Below are 17,518 nucleotides of genomic sequence, written 5' to 3' on the forward strand. Positions count from 1 at the left end.
CATGAAGCACAGCTGGCAATACCTACTGTAAGAAAATGATTTATAGAAAGGCCTGAAGATGAACAATGCTATTTATCAGCACGGAAAAAAGCCAGAAGAACTCGTTTAGCAGTTTTACAGTAAAATGTATGTCGCCATTAAAGTGTCTTTAAAAATAGACAGATTTATGTTTGCATGTTTTTCTGACATTGTAAGATATTAACCCTGTAACGCAAAGTGAATCCTATTTGATTCATGAGTTTTTGAGACCTCTACACCATCAGTGATGTTTTTTTTTCCTGAAAAACTTGATGTATACAATCAGACCCATTCAGTGCACGGACAATCCACCATGGATCAGTAATTCACGCACCACAAAATGCCGGATGTAGAAAAAAACTATACAAATCAAAACTCATATATAAAAACTGATATTTTACTTTTTGTTTGTTTCTTTTTTTTAATTGTCAGAAGGTTCAATAAACACTTCATTTCTGAAAAAAATGGACTTTTCTGGCAATTATTTCATGATTCAGGCTTTATAGGGTTAAGCTAAAGAGAGACCTGTTCAAACACACACAATAGGTATCAGAAATAGGACAATAGGAAGAGGAAGCTTTAAAAAGGATTGAAATAAAGAGACAAGTATGCAAGGGAGTGTGCACTTCAATGCCAGGAAGCAAATACAATCCATTTGTTAAAGGTAATTTTAGTTAAGGTCGAGCAAGTGGACGAATACATCTGGCATCAGTTGGGTTAGTCCCTTGCTGGTTGGTTTCTCGGCTTATTTTTATCATTTGATTTGGCTCAAGTAATGGTCTGCCTTCATGAGTGTTCAAATTGATAAAAAATTCACCTGTAAAGTCCAATTCAACGTGTGCACTAATAGAAACTAGTAGCTAAATTGGGCCGTATCATGCATTTTTGTGCCAATGATTTCCGTCACTGACTTTGGTCTTTCATAATGACTAAAATAAGCTGTCTTTAGTGGTTGCTGCAAGATCAGTTGGTGTTAAAATTCACAAATCATACATCAAAAACTGTGTGTGTAGATGTGCAGTCTGATCTGTTAATGTCATAAGTTACCGCCACCCGTTTGTTCATTTAGAGCAGTGTTGATCATTACACAGTTCGCAAGCCTCCTGCAGCTTGCCAAGCTGTAATTGCTTGCTCGCGTGGGGGCTACTAATTATATGATAAAGCAGTCACTACACATAAGTCATAAACATACTCATAACAGCTATACTATTCATGCACAAGATGAGGTGTTGTATGTTTTGGCATCCCTCTGAAGCACCACAATGGCAATAGTGCCATTGAATGGGGACAAACACAAAGTACACATGCAACCTTTTGTGCTTTTAGGGGTGGAAACTGTCACCAACATGGCAACACTTCACACTTTTGTAAGAGCACTATAGCTTGGCTATTGTAGCATCTGATGCCAGCTAGCATAATAAGCACAGACAATATAAATTGCTCAAATTCTAATCAAACAAAGGCGCGTGACTAATAAAACAGAAAGAAAACTGAATAAGCAACAACTTAAAATCAATACCAATAAGACGAGTGGGGACCAGTGAGCAAGAAGCAGGTGCTTTAGGTGAAAAAAGAAACGTATGAGCCGTACAAGATAAGCAGAGGAAGTTTCAAGAAAACAGACAGAGGAATAGATTATTTGTCCGCTTTGGATCAAAACTGCATGCAAACAAACTCACTCCAGTTTCAACTTAAGCAACTTAGAGAGTCATCTCAAAACCACATAACCAAAATTTTATGAAACCTGGGCGTGAACTACAAATAGAAAGGAAAAAAGGGAAGGCTCATCCCAGTATTAAAGTAAGCCTGTTTGAATTAGGATCGTATTACATATTGTATTGATGTGGGATGACAAAAATAGTTGGCAGACGTGCAGAATGTTTGGGGTGGCTTTTGGTCTTTTGTGGTAAAATTGACTCCACTGTTGACTTTGTCCAAATGAAGAACACTAATTTAGAGGCTGCAAGCTGAGGCTTCCTTAATCTGATACCACTGGACACTTAAAAAAAAAAAACAACAACAACAGAAAAACCCTGTTTGGGGTGGTGGAGTTGGACTGCCCCTGCCAGCTGTATGCACCACACACACACCTTCATGAATTTGTCTGCAATTGCTGTTTGTCGGACTGACTGGAATGTTTTAAGGCCTTGCCCAACCCTAATTTCAGTAGGAACGGTTACAGAGGGGGAAAACTGAATGTTAGTGAAGTGGAAAGGTTTAAGATAGACTGGGGAGAAAGAGCCACCTCTCTGAAGAAGGGCAGATTCAGATGGGACAGAGTGTAGCTAAGTGTCACACGAGTTAAAATTTTAACAAAGACTGTTATGTGTATTACAGTATCTGAATGTTCCTCTTGAGAGCACAGAGGTTTTCTTGTTGACTCAGATATAGCATGAGTGCCATTCTACAATTCAGTCACAAAAAAATATCTATTTTTGATCATCAATGGCTTTATACAAAAATGTGTAAAAAATAAAACCAAAAAAAAAAAAACCATGTGAATGAAGACAGACTTTAGTCTGAGAAACAAGTTTTCTGAGCACATGATATTAAGTTGTACAAAAACAAATATTCAGGTGGCAATCCAGGTGCTATTTAGAGCACCTCATTATGCCAAGTTCAAAATGAGCACTCTTCTGTTGAAATTTGTTTTGCGTACAGGTGTGGTGGGACATGTTAAAACTAGTGTTTCACACTGCTGTGAGTTCTAAAAACTAATATTTTAAAAAAAGTAGAAAAACAAATCCTGTGTAAAACTGTGAAACATGCAGAGACAACAACACCTGAAGACAACCAGGAACTAAAATGTGTCTTGAGCTTTACAGAGAGAAGAGAGACCCTTTAAAAAAAAAAAAACTGTACAGCTACAGCACAGATAGGGTGTCAGCCCAGTGCTACCTAGACAATACAAAGGATATTTCCACTGGAAACCACTAACGTAGTGGAGGTAAAAGAGGGACTGTCCATTTTGGCAACTGAACTTCTCAGTTGTCTTACAATACTGCAGATGCTTTTCCATCAAGACTTCCAGGAACTTTAAACTCTGCAGAACAGATGTCCAGGAATGTTCCCTAGAGGTCTACATGTGAGTCAAAGTCTTGTGAAAACTGACCTATTTAATCTGCATATATATCAAAAACACCACAGTTTCAATTTCCTTTTTAAATGTTATCTTCTGCAAAATGAATCAATCCATTAGTGGTAAAATCACATTGGGTGCTCCTTCCTGATGCTTTTCAGTCCCCAACTTCAGCAGACAATGTGTTTGTGGTTGCAGGTTTTTAAGAATCCTGTGGAAAACCCGAGCATACCTCATCAATCAGCGACATTCAGTGCCGTGAACACCACATTAAAATGTCCTGAGAAGAAATTTGTACCTCAGAGCAGAACTTTTGGGGAGGAGGAAATACATGTGGGGGAACTTAATTCTTCCAAAAGTTCCTGTCCCACAGTAAAAGTGGAAACGCTCCTTTAGTTGAAGGTTTTTTAAAACAAGTCCTGACAGTGAATAACCGCAGTAATTCCATCCTATAACAACCGGTTGTTTATGAAACCTCACTGGTTTGTTACAGCGCTATTACAGAGCACCTACCTCTTTATGTTGGGACATAAACTTCAGGTAGCTTTAGCAATCTTGACTTTAATATTTTTTTTAATGTGGGAATATCAAAAGAAGCACAAGGTTTATTTCGGACAAGAAACCCATTAAGAAAACTAACAAATCTTCACCAACGTACTGAAGTGTTTGAGGAGCTCAGCTTTTCTGTCGTTTTCACTGATGAGTTGTCTCTAATGTAACAGTCAGCTAGTTGATTTTCAGCCATGCAAAAGAAACCCAAACCGCCATTTTGTGCAATTCACAAACACATAACACATTATCAGTGGCCTGCAGAAACTTTCACAATTTTCAGATATAATACAGATTGTTGTTTTTCTTTCCCTTTCTGCAGGACACTGACAGCAAACAATAAAATTAGTTGTAAATCAGAGTTAAATTGACTTGCCTAGCAGAACTTTAGCATCCTCGACATCAAAATCACCATCGCCGTCTGTATCGTATGCCACCAGTTTACCTACAGTGGCAACAAACACACATGTAGACTTAGGATTTGTTGTAACAAGGACACATTTTACAACATTTACATGCAACATTCAAGACAGAGAGATGCCGAAGGAAAGGTTCACACTTTAGCTTAGTCTATCCTAATATATTAATTTGTTAATTTCTCAGGTCATTAGGAAATGAGAGTGATGGATAAGATCCACAGTGTCTACTGCTTAAAAAAAAAAAGAAGCATTCTACGGTTCTGTTGAAGCCAATGCAAGGCTTCAGTAGTCTAAATTAGTTAAAAGTCTATTGGGACCAACGTAAAAACAATGTGAATCTATTCTTTAAAAGAAATACACCAAGCTTGTGGGAGACAAACTCCTTTTCATTTAGCACTTCTACAGGTAGTTTAACTGATAGAAGGATGTGCTATCACGGATTGTACATAATTTAACTGAGAAACTTGAATCTAAATTTGCAAAAACTAGTCAGCCAAAAGCCTGGTGAATTCTTATAAAATAGAGAGGACATGGAAAACAATAGGACCGGGTGGCTAAAGAACAAGTGGAACCTGTCAGCAGCAGTAATGACAAACTAATTTGTGTTATCGACTTTAAAGAATGATGATTTCAATTGGGTCACTTAGTGAACTACAGATAATTTGACCCAGTTGGCAGAGTGAAAGAAGAGGTTAGACAAGTCATTCAAACAAAAGACCTGTATGTAGAAAAGGGAAAATGATTTCATAGATTCTTCACATCTTCCTTTGCAGGTGAACAAGGAAGATAGATTTTAATGATGCCCTTCCACATGAGATTTAAGGCAACACTCACCTGTGATGTGTTCAACTAACTTTTGAGACAAGCATTTCAAGATGACTTGAATTAGAAATTTGTTTTTCCTTTCCTCCACTTGTGATGTTAACAAGTTTTGGATTTTTCCTCTATAGTAGGCAGTGGCTTGATTAATGTTTTGCACAAATGAAAGAGACAATGAGGTGCTTTACAAGCAGCCCATAATGGCCATAATGAAAAATCATGTCTTGAGGGACACGTTTTCTTCAACACAGAAATAAATAAAGACGGCCTTTGTGTACTTTAGATTATTTCACGACCAAACCAAGTAAGGGGCAGTTAGCCAGGCACATCTGGAGAATTTATTGCCTTAAATCTGGGCTCTGAAAACAGAGTGTAAGGGATAGAGGGAAACATCTTGAGAGCACAACCTAAGAACATAAGAAAACAGTCATTTATTCTAACAGAGGGTGTAAGAAGTATGCCTTGTGATTTTTACCTTGCAAGGCCTCAGACAGGTTAATTTGTAAGCCCTTAGCCTTGTCTGCATGCAAAACACAAAACATACATATTGAAACAACAGCGAGATTAAGAATAAAACAGAACAGATTCATATTTCGTACATTAATAGCAGATACATACAACTCAGACAAAAACGTCTCATTTATCATTAGTGGTGCAGATTAGTAACAGACAGCATTATGCGATCAAGGATGATGAAGGCATGCATGGAACAGAACATCAATAAAACGTCGTGATTAAAGAAGGGTAGTTGCAGTATAGACTTGGATCTACATGCAACAGACTAATGAGATAGCAATGACTGCATGAGTGTTTTATGGCGAGCTGAATATATGCTGCTGTTAGAGGCGCATCCATCATATTATTAAGAAAAATGCATCTCCTTATATGCAGCTGTGCTAATTTAAAGTTTTCATTATTGTGTTTGTTAACGTTGCTTTTTGCAGAAGTCCTTTTATGTGCTTGCTTTATACAAAAATCTACAACAAAAAATATAAAACACATTTCAAGTAACAAATCAAAGGTAACCTTCACAGTATATGGTTAAGTTTCTCAAGGGTCTGACTGACTTGTCAGTATGCTTAACAGTTCAATAGGGGCAACTCACTCGAACAAACTCCTGTTCTTTGGGGCCATTTTGCTTTCACTTGATTTGACAGACGCTGATCTGCAGCCATTTTCTGGCACCTGATTTGCATAATATTTGCATAAGTATTTGGTTTACTTGTGATTAGACAGCGAAATAAACAAAAAAGGAGGACAGAGGACTGAAGCAGACTCATGTCAGATTAGTAAGAGCTGCTGACTTGATGTTAGTTTTCTGACAGGGGTAAATATTCTAGTTGAACTGGTTCTTATTCTGGGTTGCAGTTCACTTTCGAGACAGATGACAGGCGTTACATCTGCGGCCAGATGAGGACTAAAGCCAAACTAGTTGCTGCCACACCTTTACAGTGAGGTGCATGAGTTGGAATGAATACGTTTGGCTCCTCCAAAAGCTAAATGCATGTCCGTGTACCCACCAAGAACTCCTTGATAGTCAACCAAGTCGAAGTAGACCACGGCTACAGATGTCCAGACACCCAGCAGGGCCAGCACGATGAACCAGGTGAAGAAGCTGCTGCTGGACCCGGAGTCCGCCTTCTTCCCATTTTTACTGGCTGACTGGGTTTTAGTTCCATCTGTAACACAAAGACAGCACAAGCGATGTCAGTTTCATAAGTAAAGTTGACATGTTGCATTGCGGGCATTCATGCTGCATTCAAGCTGTTCTAGTAACGTGATGGTCCAATACTGATTCAGAAACTTTATGTTGGTTTTCGGTTGCAATACCAACAGTACAGTCCATACTTTGCCTTGAGAAGCTGGCAGGTTTCACTATATTATTATTATTATCATTATTATTATTATTAGTTCAGAAAAAAAAAATACAGCTGCTTTTGTCTGATACACTTATGTGCACATCTTGGCATAGGAGAAACATAATCTCCAAGGTGTGAATTCCATCTAGACAGCTGTCTTTGAGCTAAACCATGCTAGCTGGGTTAGCCACCAGACAAAAAGCTATTATAGTGTGAATACAAAGTCAGTTAGTGAACAAATGAAAAAGCAGAGCTGTAAAAGGCTACGGTGTAAGTCACAACAACACTGAATCACAGCAACAGACAGTAATTCCAGCATTATGTAACTGAAGTGAGTTACGTCTCTAGAAAAGAAAACAACTTGCAATTTGTGATGGTGCTACCTGAAAGCATCCGTTAAAACTGGTTATATTTGCTTACATCTCTTCAAACAAGGAACCTGGATGACATAATCTTTTGTTTAACTTGGCCTTAGTTTAGTTTGTTGACCTTTTCATTGCCAAGCTATAGAACCAGCCAAGTAGCCAGACTTTTACGCTACACAGAAAAGTTAGGAAGCTATGAAATGCTCCATTTTTTACACTGAATCTGTGCAAATCTGTCAGGAATCATGTCAGCTCCAGTATGTGCACTAATCCCCGCAGAAAGAATTGGACGCGGTGGAAACAGGAAAATAAACCGCATCTAAGAAGCTATTCCAGGAGTGTCGATGACATCCGACAATGCACAGAGGGAGAAAATAGTGGCAGAGAGAATGAACAGGTGTTAAAGTCCGCTACATGGTGCTAGGTCAAATCTCAGGCGCTTGCAAACATTTCATCTGCACAGTGACACACAGTGTTAAATCTAAACACTGTACTAAGCTGAAAATCCATCAACCCAGCCGAAATAAACATAATGCTCTTAAAATCTCCAACCTTTTGGGGATTTCTGTGCTGTGACATCTTCTCGGAGTTAGATAATATGAATATCATCTCCGTTTGTCTGATTGTACATCAGAGATCTGTGTGTTGTTTGCTCAGCCCAGTTTAGCACAAAAAGCAGGAGAACATGGTTTGTTGCCTTAACACTGCTCTGTATTAATCTAAAAGTGCACACGAATGTGGTAAAAAAATAAACAAATCCACCCTCACCATGTGGAAGTAGTATTATTTTAAGTTAAATTAGTTACAGGACATGGCTAAATGTTACCAAACTTAGGAATCTCTTAAACCCACTATTTAGTTACATATTTACTGTGTGGTCACAATTTAAGACGTGTTTATGCGCTACCGATGGATCACTCACTGAACGAATTACAGAGAAATCTAATACACGACCAGTACGCTGAGATCTTGGATCCTGGACAAAAAACTGGAGATTCAGGAGACCTCGGTCCTTCACCTTGAAACCAACAACCAGGCCCCCACAATGACCTCCATGCCGCTTTGTCCTTCTCAGCTGTCCGGTCAACAGGCCTTGAGCAGGCGGGTTCCTCACCTTGCATTTCCCCAGCGATTACAGTAGGGACCGCCGTGACGACAGGAGGGGTGGCGGACTCTACCAGGGTCGCTGGATCGCCCATCCCTGCCGTGTGACGGCCTGGCTCGCTGACTAACTAAACAAGAGTTTAACTAGCCAAAGAGAGCCTGCAGTCCCAGCTAAGAGAAAGAGCAGCTCTGCCTCCCTCTCTCTCACCTCCTCCGTGTCCCTATCTGGCCCTTCCCTCTTTCTACATTGACTGGCTTTCTTTTTCTTACTCATCTGTCAGTCATCCCAGCTCTCTGTCACTGTTTTTTTTTTTTTTCTCCAGAGCCTGATATGGCTCTGGAGGTCATAGAAAGCTATTTATAGTGCTTTTAGATCAGCTGGCCCTGACATACAGAGAGAGAAAAGAACACAGGCATTAACATCACTGCTAGACAGGCCCAGCGCTGCCAGCTGCAAAGGACTGCCTCTCTCTCCTCTGCCTCATATGGAAGATTAGAAAGTCATATTTCACTAGATGTATTGTGATACTGTGACGTGTGGGGCAATAAAAACAACCTTCATTTTGTACTTGCTGCTCTTCACACCTGGGCTGATGTCTGTTTCGTGGGTAGAAGGTTTGCAGCAAGTTAGTATGTGGCTTTAAGTATTAAGACAGGAAACTAAAGTTAAATCAAGGAAACAGAACGCTTGGACCATAACAGGGAGAGTAGTGCAGCAAGAGGCTACACTGACATGAGTGACCAAGATGAAAACAAAAATACACTCCAAATCTGGGTAGTGAAAGAGATTCTATTGTAGACGTGGTAAGCCTGAAATTTGGTAGTCAAAACCAAAACCACTATATTTTACACTATCCAGTATCTCTAGATACCAAAACAGCAAGTCAGTGAAATGCTTGATTTCAAAGCATACTCTTGATGAATAACAACTTTCTGCATACACAGTATGCTGACACACACAAGCACAACATTATATTTTGCCAGACTAATCAGTAATAATGTGAGCCTCAGAACATTAGGAGCAGCACTTGTTCAGGTTATGAGTAACATCTTACAGAATTGCTCGAACTGAACTCAAGGCATGTGGGGTATCGATCAAGAGACTTTTTCCAATGATTTTTTAACAGGTTTTGTTAATTGGAGCTTCACTTACTCAAACATAATGACCATTTCTGTCTACCAAATGGTCACAAATGAAACGAAATTGCATATATTGCTGTTATTGTTCGTGCACACGCCCTGTGATAGACTGGTGACCTGTCCAGGGTGTCCCCTGCCTTCACCCTCAGTCAGCTGGGATAGGCTCTGTTTGTGGATGATTGCTACAGTAGATGCAGCTGTTGAATCCACAAACAGGAACATTTCAGGATATTGCCATGTTTTTAATTGAGGTGCTTAGAAAAGTTTAAGACAACTTCTTTGTTTTGTTCCACATACTCTGACACAGGTTGCCTTCTTCAACTCGTCCCTGATCTGATTCATTAAATGTCTCCCTTCTGTGACTCTACGTGGGGTTTTCCTCCCACAAATTTCAGCAGACATGATGTGTTCCACATGTTGCTCATTCACAAACCTACCGCATCTATGGCACCTCTGGCATTTTCTGGCCAATAGCAAAAGAAGTACCACAATGTTTTCAGAATTTTGGCATCAACTTGGTACCAAAATATCCTTCCTTATGACATGTTTCTCGTTTTGGATATGGACTAACTGATTTACTCTGAGTTTGCAAGAGCAGCTACAACTACTTAACAATACTGCTGAAATGATAAACTGATCGACTTTGCATTTGGCAAAATGCTTTTTCAGTTATTTTATTATTATATTGACTGTAAAGTAAACACAACAGCTTGTTCAATATTGATAAAACCATAAAAAACTATATTGTGGCTACACAGGTTTCAACTTTGCCAAAAAGTAAATCACACTAATGTGGCAATTATATTTAACCACCAAATGAAAGTTGTTTACTTCTTCTAGCATGCATCTCAAACTTTGGCTTAGTGGAAGGAAATTGATTTAACAGAGACCACATACACATCCATAGACATTGGGGATTGGCAATATATTGTAAAAGGATGCACACTGAAACTAAATCCTAGCATGGTTTGAATCCATCAAATAGAGCAACAACAAACAGCTGTCAGCAGAATAAATTTACATGACAAAAAATTCCAATGCTTGTTGTGTTGAGCATATGTGCTTGAGAACATAATGAAACAATGTGATCCTGATCAAAACGCAATCTGCTCACACTGTAACGCACTGCAAGCATTTACTCACGATGACTGGCATGCTACACTCTATAGCTCTACATTCCTAACTAGAAAGTGGGCCACGTGGCTCACACTGTCCCAGCAAACAGTACCTGTGCAACAACATATTTGACACAGCAAGAAATTCAAGTTTACACATCGAGGTTATTGTTTATGGAATTAGCAGCACCTGGGTCAGTAAGTAGGAGAGTGAATAGAACAAGGGCTAGTTGAGTGTTGTTCTTGTTCTTATCCACCCAACACTTACAAACTACACCAAAGCTAATAAAAGCAAACAATAAAGAACACGTAAATACACCAAACTAAAAAAAACCTCAAAATTAAGTACTTCTTGTTATCAAAGAACTAGCAACAAGTTCAGACCCTATAAAAGTATCAGTATTACATTAGACACGCTGGTGCAAAAAACTACCAATTTGCTGCTCTGAATATTCATGAAAAACATACATAGTGACACAAGCTAATCTGTATATTCTTCACACATGTGATCACACAAAGAAATTGCCACTCAACACCTCCATGCATGCACACACACCAGAACAAAACAGCAATGCAGAAACACCAAAACCATGCAATAACATACCACGTTGTTCTTCTAGACTGTCCATTTTCATACAACACAGCAGCTAATTCACATACACACACACTACACACACGCACACTTTCAGTCTTCTCCAAACAAATGGAAACCTCTCTCCGCCGAGTCTCTTCTTTGTGGCTCTCTGTACACATTGTTCAGTCCGAGTAACTCCTTTTGAGGCTTATGTAAGGGCTGCTGTGCACCGCCTTCAAACTTCTCTTCCCTCAGGCTTTTAACATGCGTTCATCCTCGTGCATACACACATGTAGGTTTGTATACCCTTCAGAAATCTCCAGCTCTACAAATTCTCTAACCTTTGACACTGCAGACAGCCTCTGACCCTGCCCCACCTTTAAAAACAACTTTTTTGGAGTGAAGTGAAAACTCACAGATTTTTACTAGCTAGGAAGAAATTTCTTCAAACGTGTGCTTTATAGCCATATTGGAATCGCTATGTTAAGGTTCTCCTGACTTTAAGCAAGTACATTTCAGGAAAATCCAACAAGTAGCATCCACCTAGCGCCAAACTTCATCTACTGACAGTGGACAGTGCATTCAGTGGTGCACAGTACATTCCAGTGATGGAGGCGGTGGTCAAGGCACCACAAAAAGGGCAGGAAACAAATCCCATGCCTGGCATTGTTGTGAGAAATCCCCAGAAAATCAAAAGTATTAGCTCAAGATGTTTGCTGACGCTAGTGACAAACTAATTAAATTTTATCACTGACTCAGTGAAAACAAGCTGAAAACAGCACAAACTGAAATTAATAACAATATCTTGTGCTACTTGTTATGTACTGTATGTTTATGCAGTAACATGGTAACAGAAAATACTTGGCTTTGCAGACAGGCGTCTATTAGATCTTCAATTTAGGAGGACCTAAACTGTCCTGATAAACAAGAACTAGCAGGAATGGGAAGCAGCAAATGCAGTGCAAAATACAAATGGGAACTATAGTAGCACAGTGATTAAAGGTTAACATTTTATGCTGCATGCGGTGCTTTCAGGCCAATTATCTCAGTGTCCTCAAATCAAGTGTGCTTACTTAAAGGATTTTCTTAAAGCAAAGATATTCTCCTGCAATGCTAAACTAGGCACAGAGGCAACCTCGTACCTTTTGAGTTTACCACAAGAAATTAATGAAGAGCTGCAAAGTTTTCTTTTACTTAAAAATACCAGAATCCCCAGGATGCACTGGAAACTACTTCCAGATACTGTGCGAGCACTCCCAATTTCTTTGTAGTAAGGCTTTTAAACAACTAAATGCAGCATGTCACATCCCAGGATAGCAACACCAAAATCATAAAGATCTGCCCAACATCAGACTCTGTTTTAAGGAGAGTTTAGTTATAACAACCCTGGGGATTTGAACATCCTTTTCAGAGTTATAAAAAGTATCTTCAATCAAGAATAAACTCGTCACTAAACTACTCATATTTGAACTTGTACTGTACAGTTTGATTCAACAGCAAACAGCATGCTGCATCTCGAAAGCCAAAACTGAGTCTCTGACACAGATACACACAGCACTGCACTGTCATGCAAGGTTACATGTTGGTGTACAGGATTAAGCTAAGCAAAACAACACACTCTGCAAATGCAAAGAACACAACACAACAGTCTCAGAGGAAGAGACGGAGCCGTTACCCTTCCGTCTCTGTACACTTGAGCAACCCTCAGCCCTTTGGAGGGGGAAAGAATGGGAGATGCCCTGAGGGATTGCAATGTAGAAAAGTAAAAAGACCATGTGACAAACAAATAAATGGGTGAAGTGTACATATAAGCCTCTTTTCATGTGTTTTCAGACATTCAAACTTATGCTGTTCACAGCATCTGGAGGATGTTTTACAGTTCACACACTATTAGTAGGCTTGGTAGTGCAAATCTAATTTTTGTTTGATAAGCAACCATCGGTATTTGATCATATGATGCAACTCAAATAAACACTGACTAAGTGCACAGCCTTGCTCTTTCCGTCATAGATTACACAGTTAACCCACCACAGCTGCCGACAACCTCACTTAGTATCCACTTAGTATAACAGTTTGAACAGTGAAAAAAATCAATTTAATTTCATTCTTTTAAAACGTCAGAACACATTGAGGGGCGACTGTCTTATTTAATGGCTCTGAGTCACATATAATGAATGCAGGCACACCTAAAATCAAACAGTAATAAAAGAGGAATACATGGATATATCAGATAAAAACTAAATTTCAAAATGCTTAAAAGAGTGAAAGAAATAACAATGAGACACGCAGCTAAAACAATAAGAACAATAAAAACATGAATAATAATGAGTTACAATCACCACTAAATGGCAATTAAATCAGTGAACTGTCTCATGTTAAATTAAATTTAAGAGAGTCCCTGACCAGGAGCGGTTTGGGATACAGACCTACATTTGGGGTATGTGAATATTTAGGTTAAATATTCTCTCATTCCAGCGTGGTTAAACCCAGTGTGTATCCTTCAAAGCTGTACTCTGTTATGAACTGCTGTGCTTATGACCTACTAGGCTACATTTGCAACGCTAAAAGATATATTATGCAACTAACTGTCGTCACAGCACGTTGTAGCAATACAGTGGGTCAAATGAAAAAATGTGGGGTATACTTAGAATACATTATGTACATTAATCATGGAACCAAAACAGCAAACACATGTACACAGGGGAAGCTAAAGTAAAGCAACGCTGCCTTTTGCTGGAAATGGTAATTTTCTCATTCAGAGAGCGTGCTTTCTTCATGCATTAAACCTTTTGTATTTGAGGCTTGGTCCTTTGTCACCCAGTTGAACCACACATCCACGCACTGGGACTGTGGTGGGCGGGGTCAAGAAAAAGATCCGTAAAAAAACTGAACATTTTGTTCCCTGAACCTTTCCAACCTTCACACTGCTCTTTTATTTCCAACAACGTAGGAGAATCTGCAGATTTAAGCTACTATCACTACAAATGCAGAGGGGGAAAACGGTGCACATTTTAAAGCTGCGTTAGTTGTCTGTGCACCATCCCCGCCAGTTATCCATCTAAATCATTCGTCAGCAGATTTGATCGCTGCGCGCTGCATCCCAGCAACAACAGAGGCAGCAAAAGAGGTTTAAATTTAACATTTTAAGTGGTGTAAACGAGTCCTATGGCAAACATTCTTTTCTGTGCAGTTGTGTAGTTAGCATCCAGTTAAAATGTACAATAGTGGGACCTGGGAGCTGAGTGTAGCCGTCAGAGAACAGTGTGTACTCTGAAGTTCAACCACACATGCCTCTTATAGTTTATACCAACATACACAACATCTAGCCACAGCCACGTGTCAGCCTCACAGATACTACTGTCTTACTCAGCAACTGTAAAATGAAGTACGAAACTGTAAGGCACATAGGAGACAATAAATCTAAAAACAATGTATGTAAAGTGTATTCCAAATTCTAAACTTAATTCTGCAGGAGTTTTGAACGTCACAGCGTTTTCGAGCAAGAGTTGGGCTTGTTTAATTGATTTATAGCACACTGGATTGGTGCCATGGAGTTAAATATCCAAGTGCACGATATGGAGCTGCAGGCGACGCTCTTAACAATAAAGATAAATACAGCAGCAGCAGCAGCAGCTCCGTACCCGTCCGCCCGCCTGCCTGCCTGCCTGCCTGCCTGCAGGGGGTCCGGGAGCAGGGACACCCCCGGGGCTCCGTGGATAACCCCACCCCCGGTTTCCTATACTGACACGTGAGCATTTGGAAAAGTGACTGGACCGAGCTGGGGGCGGGGTGCGCACGCCGGAGCAGCGTCGCTACGGTTCGGACCCGCTGTTGGGCCTGAAGCCTCCAACGGAACTCTGGGAAAAAATGGTTATTAAGCCGCACGGGAGAACGTTATCTCTCGCGTGCGAAGCGGCGTTGCTGAGTAATCCCCCCTGGAGCTGGAGTCGCCATGGTCAACCGGGACGGACACCGGGTAAACAGCTCCGCGTAACAGCAGCCCAGTTTAATTTAAAAAACACTACACACGAGCAGTGAGGCTTAATCATTTCTGATATATAACGTCTGCTGACTGAAAGCAGAGCTAGCTTAACGTCGACGTAGCATCTGTTGTTGACGTGTAAACGCAGTAATATTAACGAAGCGGTGTGAATAAAGAGTGCACCATAAACCCTTAAAAAATCAATTTACTGTGAGAAAACAACACGTCAATGCTGTTTTCTGACGTTAAATGAAGCTAGCGAACCAGTGCTAGCGCCCTGAATGAAATACCAGCTTTGACACCCGATTAACTTTGAAAGGCCTGCCAGTGAAAGCTGAACGCATCATCATCCGCTACCACTGCAACCTATGACACAACACGAGAAGCAGCGACGTACCTTTTGATTTTACGTGCACTTTAGCGTTTTTCTTGGAAGCCATGGCGAGTTTCTGGCAGCTGTGGGCTCAAGAGCAGAAGAGGAGGACCGGAGCACCCGTGGGGCTTTATTTCTACCAGCGAAAAGAAATCAAAATTTCTCCTCCTGACTCATAAAACTCAGAACCAAAGAAACCCCGTCCACTTTGTAACTGACAGCTCTCCCAGCCAATCAGAGTGTTGTTGGGCAAAAGTGGGTGGGGCCGGAGGCGCTCATGGCCAATGGGATTCGAGAGGCGTTGGGCTTATTCAACCGTGTGGATAGTCTTATCTTTGTCCCGCCTCCTTCGCTCCACTGGAACGTGGCAAGATGGTTGATCCCCTGGCATCGCGTTGTTTCCCTGTTTTTTTTCTCCACACCATTTTAAAATTTAAATCTCATGGGACAGAAACACTTCACGCAACAACAACGTGCAGATGCATGCCCTTTTCTTTGCATATTTTACTGTCAAAAAACCCCAACAAAAAACAGCAATTAAAGCATGAGGATATTATTATTAAATATACATCATGTGTTCATTTCCTTTAGAAACACTGGAATAAGAATGATGATATATATAAAACACAATTTTCCATATGGCTACACGGCCATAAACTCATAAAGCCACTAAAAAGAGAGATGTTTTCACGTTAAAAAATGTGGAATTAAAAATTGGATGTGAATGGAATTAGGATTTTCTGACATTCAGTTTCATTATCAGCTTATTAGTTTTATTTGCCAAGTATGTGAACACTAAGAAGGAATTTGACTGTGGTGTTTATTTAGCTTTCTCTACTTACACAAAATAAAACAAACATGCATTTAAATGAGATGAAAACAAGTGTTACGCTACTATGTATTATTACAGACATATGTAAAAGAGCAAAGTGAGCCTGAGTTTTGGTACACAAATCTCAATGTTAAAGTGAATCAGAGTTTTAATGCCAAATTACGGTGAACCAACTTTAGTGCAAATGCAGTTATTAAACAGTAAAAACAAAGTAATATACATGAGACAGGCTGATGATATCCTTGCGAGTAGCACAGACTTGTTTTGAGGCATAATTTTAGCAAATACAAACATCTCTTTGTCCACATTTCTCTGTCATGCTGATGTATCCCAGAGTTTTTGGTGTTAACACTAAAAACTGCTCCCAGGGCTACAAATATCTGTCCCAGCGCTCAGTCCACACCCTCCTACAGAGCTCTGACCATTTGGTTATCTTGCAGGCATATCTCGCATTTGGTCAGCTCACAGATAACACAGCCCCGGGGCATGTGTGCGTATGTGTCAGTGTGTGTGTTCCTGTGTGTGTGACCACAGTTGTTCTCACCTATTGAGTGGCTGAAGAGAGCTTTGAATTGACCTAATCACTGTGTGCAGCAGTGATTTGGTTGTGAGCGCTGATCTAATCGCCTGAGTGGAATGTCATTTGCGTGATGGTAGTACAGTGCCGTGAAAAAACTACTCCAGTCACGCCTGGTATAGAATAGAATAGAAAGTCTGTCTTCTATTGATATCTTCTGTTTGTGTGTGTGTGTCCCAGATCTCCAGCAAAATCTAACATTAAACAAGGGAGGCTTCACAAAATATGTGAAGGGTAAATGATAAATATACAAAAAGGTTATCTAATACTAACTTGGATTATATACAAATATTTTTGATAACAGTCTTTTACATGTATTTTTCTCATATGCAAATGCAGTTTTGTGAAGAAGAAGGATCCAGAAAGCTCCACTCTGCAAGCTGATTTTAGTGTACATTCTTGTCCAATGTTACAGATGACCCTGTGGAACATTACAAGAATATAACTTACATTCCCATATCCACTCCTGGTAGTTGGACACTCCAACTACAGCTGATCTAGAATCAGTTTTGTAAACTATAACAATAATAATAATAACTTTATTTACATATAGCACCTTTAAAAAACAGAGTTTACAAAGTACTTTACAGACAGGTTGAAAAAAACGAGGATACTGGAGTCCAGTCCGGCCAAACAGAGAAAACAGAACCAGAGAAGCTAATGGATAAATAGAGATAAAAATTTACAACATAAACCATCCATCCATTATCTAT

At 39.8% G+C, this 17,518-nt stretch overlaps 1 protein-coding gene across 5 annotated transcripts in view; it reads right to left on the reverse strand.

Annotated features, from left to right (window-relative positions):
- Positions 1-15,839, reverse strand: part of asph (aspartate beta-hydroxylase) — a 31,889-nt gene extending 16,050 nt beyond the window's left edge. For 2 of the 5 annotated variants that reach the window (XM_008299884.1, XM_008299883.1), the window contains exons 1-4: positions 8,223-8,476; positions 6,405-6,563; positions 5,360-5,404; positions 4,023-4,091 (exon numbers count right to left, since the gene is read on the reverse strand). In XM_008299884.1, coding sequence (XP_008298106.1) covers positions 4,023-4,091; positions 5,360-5,404; positions 6,405-6,563; positions 8,223-8,307 — 358 coding nt within the window. In that variant the 5' untranslated portion in view covers positions 8,308-8,476. Of the gene's footprint in view, positions 1-4,022; positions 4,092-5,359; positions 5,405-6,404; positions 6,564-8,222; positions 8,477-11,071; positions 11,184-15,420 lie in introns of those variants that run through there. The other 3 variants (XM_008299885.1, XM_008299887.1, XM_008299886.1) reach the window with 3 other exon arrangements.
- Positions 15,840-17,518: the final 1,679 nt, after the last annotated feature.

Source organism: Stegastes partitus, unplaced genomic scaffold, assembly GCF_000690725.1.
Source record: "Stegastes partitus isolate 25-593 unplaced genomic scaffold, Stegastes_partitus-1.0.2 Scaffold1477, whole genome shotgun sequence".
In the NCBI taxonomy this organism is placed as follows: Eukaryota; Metazoa; Chordata; class Actinopteri; family Pomacentridae; genus Stegastes; species Stegastes partitus.